This window comes from Halichoerus grypus, chromosome 3 (assembly GCF_964656455.1).
Source record: "Halichoerus grypus chromosome 3, mHalGry1.hap1.1, whole genome shotgun sequence".
In the NCBI taxonomy this organism is placed as follows: Eukaryota; Metazoa; Chordata; class Mammalia; order Carnivora; family Phocidae; genus Halichoerus; species Halichoerus grypus.
In genome coordinates, this window is record NC_135714.1 from 2,389,698 (window position 1) to 2,402,714 (window position 13,017).

General features: G+C 60.9%; 1 protein-coding gene across 4 annotated transcripts in view; it reads left to right on the top strand.

Moving 5' to 3' along the window:
- RGS12 (regulator of G protein signaling 12) overlaps positions 1 to 13,017 on the top strand; it is a 109,610-nt gene that overhangs the window by 86,852 nt on the left and 9,741 nt on the right. For all 4 annotated transcript variants that reach the window (XM_036085693.2, XM_036085695.2, XM_036085697.2 and 1 more), the window contains 11 exons: positions 1,439 to 1,608; positions 2,106 to 2,198; positions 2,925 to 3,068; positions 3,572 to 3,751; positions 3,975 to 4,128; positions 5,729 to 5,805; positions 7,802 to 7,996; positions 8,314 to 8,387; positions 8,864 to 8,990; positions 10,944 to 11,040; positions 12,608 to 12,687. In XM_036085693.2, coding sequence (XP_035941586.1) covers positions 1,439 to 1,608; positions 2,106 to 2,198; positions 2,925 to 3,068; positions 3,572 to 3,751; positions 3,975 to 4,128; positions 5,729 to 5,805; positions 7,802 to 7,996; positions 8,314 to 8,387; positions 8,864 to 8,990; positions 10,944 to 11,040; positions 12,608 to 12,687 — 1,391 coding nt within the window. The remainder of the gene's footprint in view (positions 1 to 1,438; positions 1,609 to 2,105; positions 2,199 to 2,924; positions 3,069 to 3,571; positions 3,752 to 3,974; positions 4,129 to 5,728; positions 5,806 to 7,801; positions 7,997 to 8,313; positions 8,388 to 8,863; positions 8,991 to 10,943; positions 11,041 to 12,607; positions 12,688 to 13,017) is intronic.

Here is a 13,017-nt window from a genome sequence, read left to right on the forward strand (position 1 = left end):
TTCCTGCCCAAGTGGCTTCTAGTTACCACATGGGTCCCCTTTGACCAAAATCTGGGCTCTGCATTCTTGGCCCTCTGTTCTCTGGGTTGGCGGGGCTGTGCCATGGCTTCCTTGCGGCCCTCCGGGCTCCTGATTGTGGGCATGGCGGCCACAGGCCAGGCCTGTGTCCACTGCTCTCTCTGCACAACTGTGAGTGGGCGTCAGCCTAAAGGGTAGCAGGGCCTCACGCTGCCTCGCTGGTCCTCACTTCCCCCACTTCCCCCACTGCTGGCCCCTCGTCACTAAGAAGCTGCATTTCCAGTTGGCCTAGAGCTCAAGCTAACCAACTAGTCCCCTGGGCTCCTTCCCGCCACCAGCCCCGACGGCCGCCTGTGTGCGGCGGGACAGGAGCCCAGGATGTAGCAAACGAGCCCTGTTTCATTAGTTAGCTTTGCTCCTCCAAGCCTCACACCCACACGGGTTAGGGATTCCCCTGTCCTGTGTCCTCTGTGGTCGGCGGGCCGTGGCTCGGTCCTCAGTCTCCTTGGTGTCAGGGCCCGTGGAGGGAACAGCCCTGTGGGACGTGCTGTTCATATAGAAGGGGATGCGTCCATGGCAGAATGTTTGTCCGGTCCTGCTCCCGGCCGGCCTGGGTCCTTCCCTTGGGTTGCGCCGACCAGACCTGCCCACGTGGGGACCGTGAGCTCCCCGTGCTGCTCACACGAGGTGGGAGACGGTGACATGGGGCTCCCCGAGCACCTCCCCTTCCCTTTGTGAAGGGGACAGATTATTCAGGAACTCGCCTAAAAGACAAAGAAACTCATGCTATTTGGGGCTATTTTGTAGATGCTTGGGAGCCGCCTCCTGCGGCATGTGTCATGTTTTCCGCTCTGGGGTGGCCTCTAATGAGTTGTCACAGCACGTGTGGTTAAATAGGATGTTGGACGTCATGCCACACGTTCTGCATGGAGACCGTGCTCGTGCAGAACAGGGCACACAGGTGAGCGCGGGCTTTCACACGGCAGACGTTCCCTCCAGACGCAGAGCGGCGCCCCAGGTCCTGGACGCCCCGTCTGTGCCCCTTTCCCTCTGCTCACCCCATGGAGACCCGGCGCCTCCCGAGCCTCACACGTGGGATCACCTGGGAGCCCCGTTGTGTCCGCAGCGCGCGCTCAGCCACGGGCTTGGGGCGTGTGGCCGCGGTCGCCGCTCCCCTGCTCCGTGTGCGTGCGCGTGTGGCCGTGTGAGGACTGGGGTTGGCCGTGTTCCACGCCACGTCCCCTGTCCCTAGAACAGCGCCAGGCGTGTTGTGGGCGCTCGGTGCGGACTGTTGGCCGAGTGCGTGTTTTAGGGAAGGCGCGTTGGGGAGAGCCCCGCCGCCCCCCGGGAAGGCTGGCCGGGCCCTGCCGGGCAGGTGCGGAGGACACCCGTGCAGGTGAGGTGTGTGCTGGCCCCGCAGAGCTGACCGGCGCCGACCTGAAGGACTGCGTGAGCCACCACAGTCTGAGCAGCAATGCCAGCCTCCCAAGCGTGCAGAGCTGCCGGCGCCTGCGAGAGAGGAGAGCTGCCAGCTGGGCCGTGTCGTTCGAGCGCCTCCTGCAGGACCCTCTCGGGGTTCGGTACTTCTCTGTGAGTGAGGGGGCGTGGCCGGGCGGGGGGGGGGGGCGTGTGCACCCTCTGCCGGGGCTCCTCAAGCAGGACCCGGGGCTCCGACCCCGAGGACGGAGGTGGTGCGGTCACCGTGGCACCCTCCCGAGGGGGTCTCCCCCTGCCCACCTGCTCGGCACACTCGAGGCCAAGGGGTCGGGGGGGGCCTCTGCCCAGCCTGGCCTGGGCTCTGCATCGGGGGTCTCCCCGCAGCAAGGGGCACGGGAGCTTCTGGTAAACGCTGGGAGTCAGGCTACATGTGGCGAGGCTGGCTAGGGGGAAGGGGCGCCATGCCCTTGGGAGCCCACAGCGGTCCTTGAAGTGCGTGCGGCTTTGCGGTCTGCTGTGCGTGGCCCCAGGTGAATTAGGGAGACGGGCTTATGAGCCCCTGGCGTCCGTGAGGGCGAACACAGGGAAGAAGTGGGAATGCAGCCGCGGCTTGGTCATGTGTGAGCGTTCACTGATGGCGTTTTTCTTAGGATTTCCTAAGGAAGGAATTCAGTGAAGAGAACATTTTATTCTGGCAGGCCTGTGAATACTTTAACCATGTACCTGCACATGATAAAAAAGAGGTAAGTGTGTTCACGCCTGGAGTGTGTGATGGTCTCACTACGGGCTAGCGTCTAGTGCAGCTTGAGGTCGACGTAAAAATGTCCTCATATGATTTCTAAACGCTTCTTTTTCAGGATAAGTTTCTTAATATATGTGATACTTAATGTTTCCTGAACATGGTGTGCGTAAGCGCCCTTGGCGTTGATCAGCACGTGTGCTGCCACTCAGTGTGTTGAAAGGGGGACCGAGATCCCCAGACAGAAGAGCCCCTCACAATGTCCATTTGTACAGCCTCACTGCACACGCCGCACGCGCCGGCCGCTAAGCCCCCAGGGCCGGTCCCGGTCCACGCTGCAGCCCACTCGAGGCTGTCCGTGGTCCTCCACCTGCCGCACACGAGGCCTCTTACCTGCTCGCCACGCTTGGTGCTGCACGGACTGAGCTCCCCCTTCGCTGGGGCCGCGTGCGTGAGGCGCCGCACACAGGACGGCGCCCTTGGGGGCCCCCTGGACACAGCACCCGAGTCTCTGGAACAGTTTCGTAGTCTACTGAAAAAATTCAGGGAGGAGCCTATTTGGTGGAAAGTTTTGTACTGGCTTGGACTTTTATTTATTTATTCAAGCAAGAATTATTTATTGGGCCCTAAGAAAACACATCTCCAGTGCCTGGCCCCGTGTCCGGCTCTGGAATACGGAGTGACACGGGGGCTGTGTCCCGCGCACCCCGCTCACACGCGTGTCCTTCAGCTTTCCTACAGGGCCCGCGAGATCTTCAGCAAGTTCCTGTGCAGCAAAGCTACCACTCCCGTCAACATCGACAGCCAGGCCCAGCTGGCTGATGACATTCTCAGTGCTCCGCACCCCGACATGTTCAAGGAGCAGCAGCTCCAGGTGACTGTGCCTCAGTTTCCCACAGGGACTCCTCGCCAGGGTTCTCTCCTTGTGGGAGAGCGCGCTCGCGAGCCGGCCACCAGCCGGAGAGGAGGGGTGCCGACGGGTGTGGTGTGGCCGGAAGGAGCCCCGTGTCACCCACCGGGCTCTCGGGGAGCAGGCTGTGGTGGCCTCTCCTTTGTGTGATGTCACAGATGCGTGGATGTCACGTGCACGTAGGTGCAGAGTTGTTCAATTCTAGGGCGACACTGTGATTAAAAGGGTATGTGAGACCTAATATGTTTTAGAGCCCAGGTCCTGCTGGCCCCCTCGGAGATGACTTCTGTTGCTAAATCACATGAATAGTGTGGGAAAATGGAGGGAAGTATTTCCAAGGTGGTTCTCACTTCCTTCAGATCTCTGGTTACTCTGGGTCTCATTCTTACTTAACGAAGTAGAGCTTCTCCGGGACTGCACGTTCCTAGCTGCTTCCGGAGCTAAACCGTGCGGCATGTGCTCTGTAGATCTTCAACCTGATGAAGTTCGACAGCTACACCCGCTTTCTCAAGTCCCAGCTGTACCAGGAGTGCATCCTGGCTGAGGTGGAAGGCCGCTCACTCCCCGACGCGCTGCAGGTCCCCAGCAGCCCAGCCTCCAAGCACAGCGTCAGCTCGGAGCACTCCAGCGTGTCCACGCCAAAAAAGGTACCTGCGCTCCGGCCGCATCCTCTCAGCGAGGGGAGCTGCCCTTTGGGGAGGGAGAGCAGAGGCCGCTGGGATGCAGTGCCCCCCCGGGGACAACACAGCCCCCCCGGGACGCACCCTGTGCCCGTGGCTGGGGGTGGGGGTTCCGGCCGGCGGCAGAGCCGCCCTCATGCTTTGGGTAACGTTGAAATCATGTTATGTTAACGTCTCCATTGGATGGCAGCTGAGCGGAAAATCGAAATCAGGAAGATCCCTGAATGAAGAGCTGGGGGATGAGGACAGCGAGAAGAAGAGGAAAGGAGCTTTCTTCTCTTGGTCAAGGACCAGGAGCACCGGGCGGTCCCAGAAGAAGAAGGAGCACGGTGACCACGCAAACGGTTCGTGGTGTGCAGATGGGTGGCCGGGAGGTGGCCCGTTTGGGCGCAGACAGGGTGGTGGGGCCAGGCCAGGAGGGCGCACCTGGGGCGCGTAGAGTGCAGTGCTGTGTCCCGGGCGTGGCCCTTCCGGGGCGGGCCAGCCAGAGTGAACCAGGGCGGCTTTAGTGCCTTTTGAGAAAGGGGATGAGGGTGCATGCCAACCCACTCCCCCTCGGGTCAGGGCGCCCTGCAGGGGTGGGCCTTGCATCCCGTCCTCTCCTGGCCTCTCGTAGGAAACTGGGAGGAGAAGAAAAATACAAGTGCCCTACCTGTGCACCCGGACCGCTTTCTTCCAGGTGTGCGTAGGGTTATATGAGCCTTTGTAATTTCTTATTATTGTAAATCTGAAAGGTCACCTGTTCTAGATATTTTCTTCCTTGGTTTCTTTCTTGTGCGTAGCTCAGAAGATGGTGTGGGAGGGACAGGCTCGTCCTGGGAGGTAGGTCTGGGGGAATGAGAGCACTTTCTGGATAAGGCAGAAAGAAACAGCCGCTGACACCGGGCATGAAAAAGCACGAGGCGGAAAGGCCTTGGAAGGATTTTCTCCTTGAGGGATTCTCAAGAAAGGGATTGTTTTCCTGGAAATAACCCACAGGCTCCAGGCCTGTGGTCCCCAAGTTTGGGGCATTTATGGAGAGAGCACAGGCAGGGAGCACCTGCGGGCGAGAGGCAGTGGCCACTCCCGGGACGGGGCCAACGCTGTGCCAGGCGGTCTGGATAGCATTCGTCTTATCTCCTCCTCAGAGCAGCCCGCCAACTCTGTCTTCTTGTACCCATTTTACAGATGGCTGTGCTCCTGGGTCGTGCTGTGGGTGGTTAATGCAAGTGTTCTTTCTAAAGGCCGGGCAGACAGACTTGCAGAATTCAACCAGTGAGAGACCGCTGTGGGGGTGGGAAGAGTTGTTAGATGGGGGCAGGGACCCCTGAGCACCTGGGAGACAGGACAGTGGGCCAGTGGCTCAGAAGGTCAGCGGGACCCGGGGCTGCCGTCTCCTTACTCCCGGGCCTGCAGCTGCTGGCTGTGGCTCGGCGGCATGACTGGGGAGCAGGTCCCGTGTTCTCGAAGGGCCTCTCTGGGTCAGTTTTCATGCTCTTTAGCCAAAGATAGCAGTGAGTTCAGGTGGCGGTGGTGAATGGCATGGTTGTCCGCTCACTTGGGGACTTTGTAGGAAGATGTGACTTGAGCCGTGGGCAGAGGTGCGGTAACCGGCTGGGATGTTTTCATTTGGGCCCAGAAGCCACATGTTGAAATAAAAATCCCAGATCAACCGAAGGGAAGGCAGGTCCTGCACCAGGAGCATGGACTTGTGTTTCTGACCTGCTGCTAGCCGCCGGGGGGCCTGGGGTCCGGCTGCGGCCAAGGACAGAGCAGAGCATGCCATCTAGCTATGTCCAGGGGGTGCGCCTGACTGTCCGCGAGGGGAGGCCGTGCCTCGGAAAGGCTTCTCCACGTCCTTTGTCTGCTCAGCCTGAAGGGCGGGGTTGGGAGATGCGACAGTAAGTGGGGAAAAGTAGGGCTGGTGCTGTTTGGTTTTCTGAGTCATTGTGTTTCCCCATCAAGAGCCCCTGCACGCCAATGGAGGCCTGGGCCGCCGCGAGTCACAGGGCTCCGTGTCCTCCACGGGGAGCCTGGACCTGGTAAGTCACCACCTCCCCGTCCCCAGGGTCACAGCTGATCGGTGAACCCCGCCTCGGTGTTCAGTCATGCAGAGCCCACGCTCACAAAGCCCCACGAATGCGTGCATTGGATGCGGGGAGCGGGGCTTGGGCCGGGGCCCTTGCCGGCCTAGTGCTCCTGGCCGCGTGCACACCCGTTTGGCAGATGGGGGAGGGCTGCTCCTTGAATACTAAAGATATTTCTGGATTTACTCTGGATGTCTTTTTGCTCTCATTCATTTGCCATATTTTGAACTCCCACTAAGAGCAAACAGAAGGCTCAGAAGCCAGGTGCTCTGTGTCTGTCTCACAGTTGGAACATCCCACTAACGCAAACCTTCCTGTGTTTTGTGCTTCTGCCAGTGGGGGCCTGGCCGTGGCGGGGGGCTCCACCTCCCCTCACGCCCTACCCACGTGGCCCCAGTCTCCATTTAGGGGCCTGCTGGCTGTTGGCGGTGGTCTGATACTAGGTTTGGAAACCCTAATTGTTGCCAACATCCTAGTCACTTGTCATTGTCAAGCGACAATGTAGCATATTATTCCTTCTTCAGTTACACTGTGTATCAGTTAAAGCTGGAGGGGTTTAACCACATGTCAGTTCGGTGTGGCTGCCCGCCAAACCACCCCAAAACTCTGGCTTAAAACAAAGACGCTTTATTCCTGCGTCTGCATCCGTGGGAAGGAAATAGTTGGGCCTGTTTTATCATCAGCCTACCACCTACAAACTGTGTTTTCCGGAATGCAGTTGGGGTGGCAGAGATTTCCAGACTGTCAGGAGGAGATAGTGGTGGGGTAGGTCGCACATGGGAAGGACCTCTGCGGGGGGCCGTCTGCAGCCAGGGGATGCTGTTGTAACTCAGAGACCACAGGAGACGTCGCCGAGAGGCGCAGAGGTCTGCCGCACACACGGGGCCCTGATGGCCCTTTGGTCCGCCCCCTGCCCATCAGGAGCCCCCACATCTGAGTGTGGGTCCTGGTGCTGGGACAGAGCGCTAAATAGCAATTTCCTGCGCTCCTGGCTTAGTCGGTGAATAGTGCAGACGCCTCTCCCTGCCCACCTTCCCCCACCCTGCGGGTGCGTCTCACTGCTGAGCCCTCAGTGAACCTGGGCCATGTCCTCACCCAGGCAGAGGTGTCGAGCCTCCTCTGGGCGGAAAGGGCACCCGAGGCCTCAGCCTGGTGCTGGCGCTGGTGGGGCGGGCCCTCTGCCAGCAGCTAAAGCAGGATCGCAGCCCCTGGCCTCCCCACACTTACCGTGCTGAGCACTGAGTAATGTACAGAATGGTCAAGAACAAACCAACCCCGCCCCTCACTGCTTTCTCCTGACCTGATGGCTGGTGTCTATGTCGGGGGGTCCTTACCCCCTCGGGTGCGTGTTCCTGCCTCTGAGCCCTTGTCTGAGCTGCCCTAGCCCCTCCCTCAGGCCGATGTGCTGTCCACAGTCCGTGCCTGTCAGAGAGGCCTCCAGTCCTGGGAGCTCTGGTAGGAGGGGCCGGAAAGGCCAAGAGAAGCAGCAGAGGGGCCTCCCCGCCTGGGTTGGGCCCCAGGCCCTCCGTGGGCGATCTAGCCTGCCTGGTGGGTCCCCAGTGCTGCGGACTGAGAGGCAGGAGGAGTGGGTTCCTCAGGCCAAGACGAGAGCCCTGAAAACAACACGGCAGGGCCCATCCTATTCTGAGCACGAAAGCTCCTTAAATATGGCCCTTGGAAATGGTTCCACAGGAGATTGGAGGATAAGACTGGAGATGCAGACAGACTTGCTCTCTTCTCTCCTGTGTTGCTGTAGAAGCCCCAACAACTGTGTCGGCTTCTCGTGCCCAGCCCCCCGTGTAGATCTGTCACGGCGTTTCTGCGTGTACGGAGCTGCGTGTGGCCCAGGGAGATGCACCGTACAGTGTCCCGAGGCCCACGCGAGCCCGCCAGAGCCCTTCCCCCGGCACCCTGCGCACCTGCCCGTAACACTTGTCTCCTGACTCCCCAGCCGGAGGCCTGCAGGACCTTGGTGCCAGAGCGGGACAAGGCCACCAAGCCCTGCTGCATCCAGCTCCCCGACGGGACGTCTTGCGTGGTGGTCGTCAAGCAGGGGCTGTCCATCAAAGAGGTCCTGGCTGGACTCTGCGAACGACACGGCATCAACGGGGCTGCCGTCGACCTCTTCCTGGTGGGCGGGGACAAGGTATGGGGCTGCGCGGACCCTCGGGGCCCTGCCTGTGGGCGGGTCTGTTGGTCTGGGCAGCTGAACCTGCCCGGTCACCGCAGGCTGGGCTGCTTGAGGCCCTCAGGCTGGCGGCTGCCGCTGGAGCCTGGCCCCCTGCCGGGAGCCCTCAGCGCGCAAACGTTTGCTGGTCTGCAGCGCGGCCTCCTCTGGGCAGCTGGTTTTGAAGCTGCGATTTGCTCGGCGCGGCTGTGCATCCCGGGGCGGTCGGGGGGCGCGCAGGGGCGCGGGCTCGCCCCGCTCTGACGTTGGTCTCTGTCCTCCCCTGCATCACAAAGCCTCTGGTGCTGCATCAGGACAGTAGCATCTTGGAGTCTCGGGACCTGCGGCTAGAGAAGCGGACTTTGTTTCGGTACGAAAAACGCCCCTGCGGTTTGCTGAGGTCTCCGGGCCATGCGGCTGTCTCTGGGGGCATCCCTGGGAGCCCTGCGTGCTGGGCTGGGAAAGGAAGGCTGGCACCCCCTTCATGAGCGGGGTGGAGGGTGGCAGCGGCCGCACGCAGCCCCCAGGGACCCACGGAGCCAAGGGGTCACTCTCTGTCCTGTGTCGCAGCCGCCGTAGGGCCGCACCCAGGGGCGCGCCGGCGGGACAGCAGAGTGCTGGCCATCTGCCGGGGTGGGGGGCTCTCTGCTGGCTGGGACAGCCCACTGGAAACCTTCGAGAAGCTCCCCCCGCCCCCCGTGGCTTCCTTCTCCTGCTGAAAGTGCTTCACAGCCGTAACCTGGCGCCGGCCTGGTGACCCCACGGTACTGCCGCATGGGGGTGCCCTCAGGAGGAAAGCTGAGTCTGTGTCCGCAGTGACGCTGTCCGTGTGTCTCCTCCAACCAGGCTGGATCTGGTTCCAATTAACCGGTCCGTGGGACTCAAGGCCAAGCCCACCAAGCCCGTCACAGAAGTGCTGCGGCCCGTGGTGGCCAAGTATGGCCTGCACCTGAATGAGCTGGTGGCCAGGCTGGTGAGTGACGTGGGGGCCCCTCGGCTGTGCTCCCTGCGCGGACGGGTTGGCTCCCGGGCTGCTGGCCCCTGAGGCTCCGCGGACGGGGGCGTGTAGAAGCAGAGGCATGAGGCCCTGGTGGGAGGGCGTCCCCGTGAGTGGAAATCCTCGTTGTTTAGTGACACCTGATCATTCCCAGCGGGCTCTGGGTGATCGTGGAGATGTGGCTTTGGTCCAGGGAAACCAAAAGGCGAAACACACCACTAAAAACCCCTGGAATACGGCTGCCGTTTGCAGATGTGCTCGGCTGGCCGCGTGCCAAGGGTACTGATGCGTCCTGCATGTGAGCGGCTGCTAGACTTCTGCTGGTGGCCCCCGGGGTGGGGGGGGCACTCTCCCTGACACCTCCCAAGTCCCGTCTGTACCACTAGATTCAAAACTCTGTCATTTCCAAGCAGGACTCCCGGGGTAGGTGAGTGGGTGAGAGCGGACCACACTTTGGGGCAAAGACACCAGCGTGAGCCGGGGCAGAGTCCCCTGTCCCTGTGAGCAGAGGGTGTTTGTGGGAGATGTCCTGGGTCAGGGAGCCTGCGTACCCGAGACCTGGTCTCTGCTGAAAGCACCATGTGTTCCAAGCGCACTATCCTCCTTTGCTGTGAAACCTGGTGATTAATGACACAGTGTTCGCCTTGTGTTCCTTCTTCAGAAAATATACTTTATCAGAGCTATGATTTCAAGTACTTTTAGGATTTTTGCTTTTTTTTTTGAGAGAGTACATGTGAGTGGGGAGGGAGGGGTGAGGGAGAGGGAGAGAGAGAATCTCCAGCAGACTCCCTGTTGAGCAGGGAGCCCCATGCAGGGCCCGATCCCATGACCTGAGATCACGACCTGAGCTGAAATTTAAGACTCGGACGCTTTGACTGGGCCGCCCAGGTGCCCAACAAGCATTTTTAGGATTTTAATTTTTCTCTGACTTGGGCCCCCCTTGTTAAGAAGCCTTGAAATGAGTGAGAGGACCATGTTAAGTTGTTGACAGATATCCTGAGGGTAGCCTGAAGCCCCTTCCCCAGCTGCTGGTCGGAGAGGGACGTGGCCTGGGCGCCCTGCTGCTTACTCTGTTGAGATTCTGAGCTAGCACTTCACCCCTCTGGGCCTCAGTCTCCCTGTCTGTAAACTCGGGTGGGTCTTGGGAGCATGCCCCTGGGCTTGTTCCCGGCTGAGCTGCGTTCGGGCTGCTGAGACCCTGACTGGGAAGAGCGGGTCCACTGCCTTGGGGCTCCGGCCACGGAGAATTCTTGTGGAGTGGGTCGTGACAGATGCGGCCTCTTCAGTGAATGGTGCCCACCTAGGGCAGGAAGGTGGAGAGCAGGGCAGCCCTGTGAGCTGGCGCTCTGTTTCCTCATGGCCAGCGCCAGGAGCTGGCCGCCACTCTCCGACGTGGCATCTGGTCACTTTTATTGTTCTCCCGACTGACGGAACTCAGGGAGCCGACGAGTTCAGGGTCCTTGGTCTAAGTAGTCGGCAGGGGAGGCATTCTGCGTTCACCCCTCACCCTCCAGCCGCATCTGAGGGGTGGGGGGGCGGGTTTTCGCGCGCACCTCACCCAGGATAGGAGCCGTGCGCAGACTCATGCCAACTTGACGCGATATTTAAAGCATCGGCTCTGTGGACTGAGATGTCCGCAGCATTCACAAGCGTTCCTTCCCCCGGGTCTCCGATCCCCGCCAGGGCTCGGAGGCCGTGTTCTCTGTGGCAGGAGCGTGTGGCCAGCCCCGGCGTGGTCCCATGCGTGTTGGCTGTGCACCTATGGGGTGCCCTCTGAGTGAGCCCTCCAAGGTGCTGGGACCTGGGGTCACCTGGCGTGTGACTCCATCATACCTGGAATGGGCTTCCTGTCAGCAGCTGGCCCACGCACAGCCGTGCCGGACAGTTCTGACCCGGGTGAGTGACTCGATGCACCATCTCTGCCTCTAGAGTGGAGAGAAGGAGCCTCTGGACCTTGGCGCGCCCATATCAAGTCTGGATGGGCAGCGGGTCATCTTGGAGGAGAAGGAGCCCTCCAGAGGAAAAGGTAAGCCAGGCCTCGAGGCTTCCCTGATCCCCCTGGCCTGCTGGGGCCCCCTTCTCTCTGCCTCCTGAAAGCCCCCAGCCCTGCTACCCCAGTGGTCTCATTTAGGGTCTTACAGGGCCTGGCAACCCCCCTGCCATGACAGAACTCAGCCCTAGCTGGGCATCTGAGGGGCCCAGCCCGGTCCAGGCCTGTCTGCGGGCCAGAGGCAGCGGGACCAGGAGCAAGAGGGCCTCGCTCGGGGATCTGCCCGCCTGCTGACAAGTGGGGGGGGGTCCTCTCAGCTGTAAGAAGGGGCGACAGGCCTGCTCGACACCCCCTCCCCATAGGATTGCGCCGAGGTTCCAGCGCTCCCTGTGTCCAGGGCTTTGGCCAGAGAGTGCTTCCTCCTGGGAGGCCTCACGGTGGTCTGCCTGCGGGACATAGGCCCAGCAGATGAGGCGGTGGGCTGGTGCCGTCAGCGGTCCCATTGTCGCTTGTGTGCGGGGAACCGGGAGGTTTACACAGCCCTTTCCCTCATGCTGCCTCTGCCATGACAGGCCTGCCCTGGGGACACTGGGGTGCCCACAGCCGGTGCCCGACCTCGGGGCCAGCAGTCGGTCCCCCACGCTTCACCCCTGATGCTCCTCCTCAGAACACCCAGCCCCCTTCTAGGCGGAGGGCAGTAGGAAGCGTGTCTCCTGGAGAGGGCTTTCTGGAACCTCCTACCCAGTACCCAAGCGAGGAGATAACTCTGCAAGGAGCTGCTGGGTGCCGCTTTGGGCGGCTTCTTCCCTTTCCTGGGCTTCCACCCAGCGAGGCTGACTCTGCTCCACAGTGTAGCTGGGCTCACTTATCTCTGCCCCTTGGCGGCCCTCCGTGCTCGTTCCTGCTCCTCTCCCCCCTCGTTGCCGAGGAGGCATCTTCCTGGGCCCACCCTCGGTTCTAGAGAATGCTGTGCTCTCACTCTGGGGCCTGGTACCCGGCCCAGGTGGGGTGAGTGGCCTGAGCAGGGCGTGGGCCTCCGTCAGGGTCTGGCAAGGTCAGACCTTCCGGCCTGTTTGTGCCCAGGGGGGTGTGACAGGGGGTGGTGCAGGCAGGAGCCACCTCGGAGCGCGGTTAGTCCCCTAGTTGATTCCGGGCCAGAGGGGTGGTCTTTGTCCCTCTGGTGCCGGCAGAAGCCAGCCTGCCGTCCCGACGTGGGGCGACGGCCGTATTTGAAAACACGTCATAAGCGTGAGACTCTTCTGCTTTCTAAAGAACATTCGTACCAGACAGTACCTGAAACGAGCTTCTCTTCCGCCACGCCTCCACAAGTCCCCACGCCTGCAGGGGGGACCCGCCGTGCCTCCTGCGCACGTCTTCACATGACGAGCATTTCCTGCCCCGATGTGGCGGGTGGGAGACCGTGGTCTTTGTCCCTTCGTCCTGCACCAGGGGTTTGGCCCATATGTGCATCTTTAATACAGGATGTCTCGTACCTTGGGCTTCTCTATAGCTTTCTCAAAAACAATAGAAATATGATTATATTTGAACGTTCAGGTGGATTTGCAATTCGCTGTAATTATAAAGCATGTTTCATTATGTTTAGTACCCACAGAGAAACAGAAAAGTGCACCAGCCAAACAGAATGCAGCTGTAAATTCCAGTTCCAGAAATCACTCGGCTACGGTAATTGCCCTCTGCCCTCGTCCGCATGGGTCCCTCGCTGCTGGCTGGCGCAGCTCGGGCCGGGCCCCTCATGCTCCTCCGTGCGCCTCCCGTCGTGCCCAGGGGCTGTGCGCTCGGGGCCGGCCCCGCACCCTGCTCCCCGTCCGCTGCCTGGCTCCCCCGACCGTGGGCTGGCTCTTCCCCTGCGTTGGGGGGGCGGTGCCTCACGCTCATGCTCTTGTTCTTGTGACCTTTGTCACTGTGATTGGTTTTTCCGCAAGGCACATAAAGTCTGTGTTTCGGGGGTGCTTTTTGTCTCTAACTGATGGATTGTGTGTTATCATGTGTCTG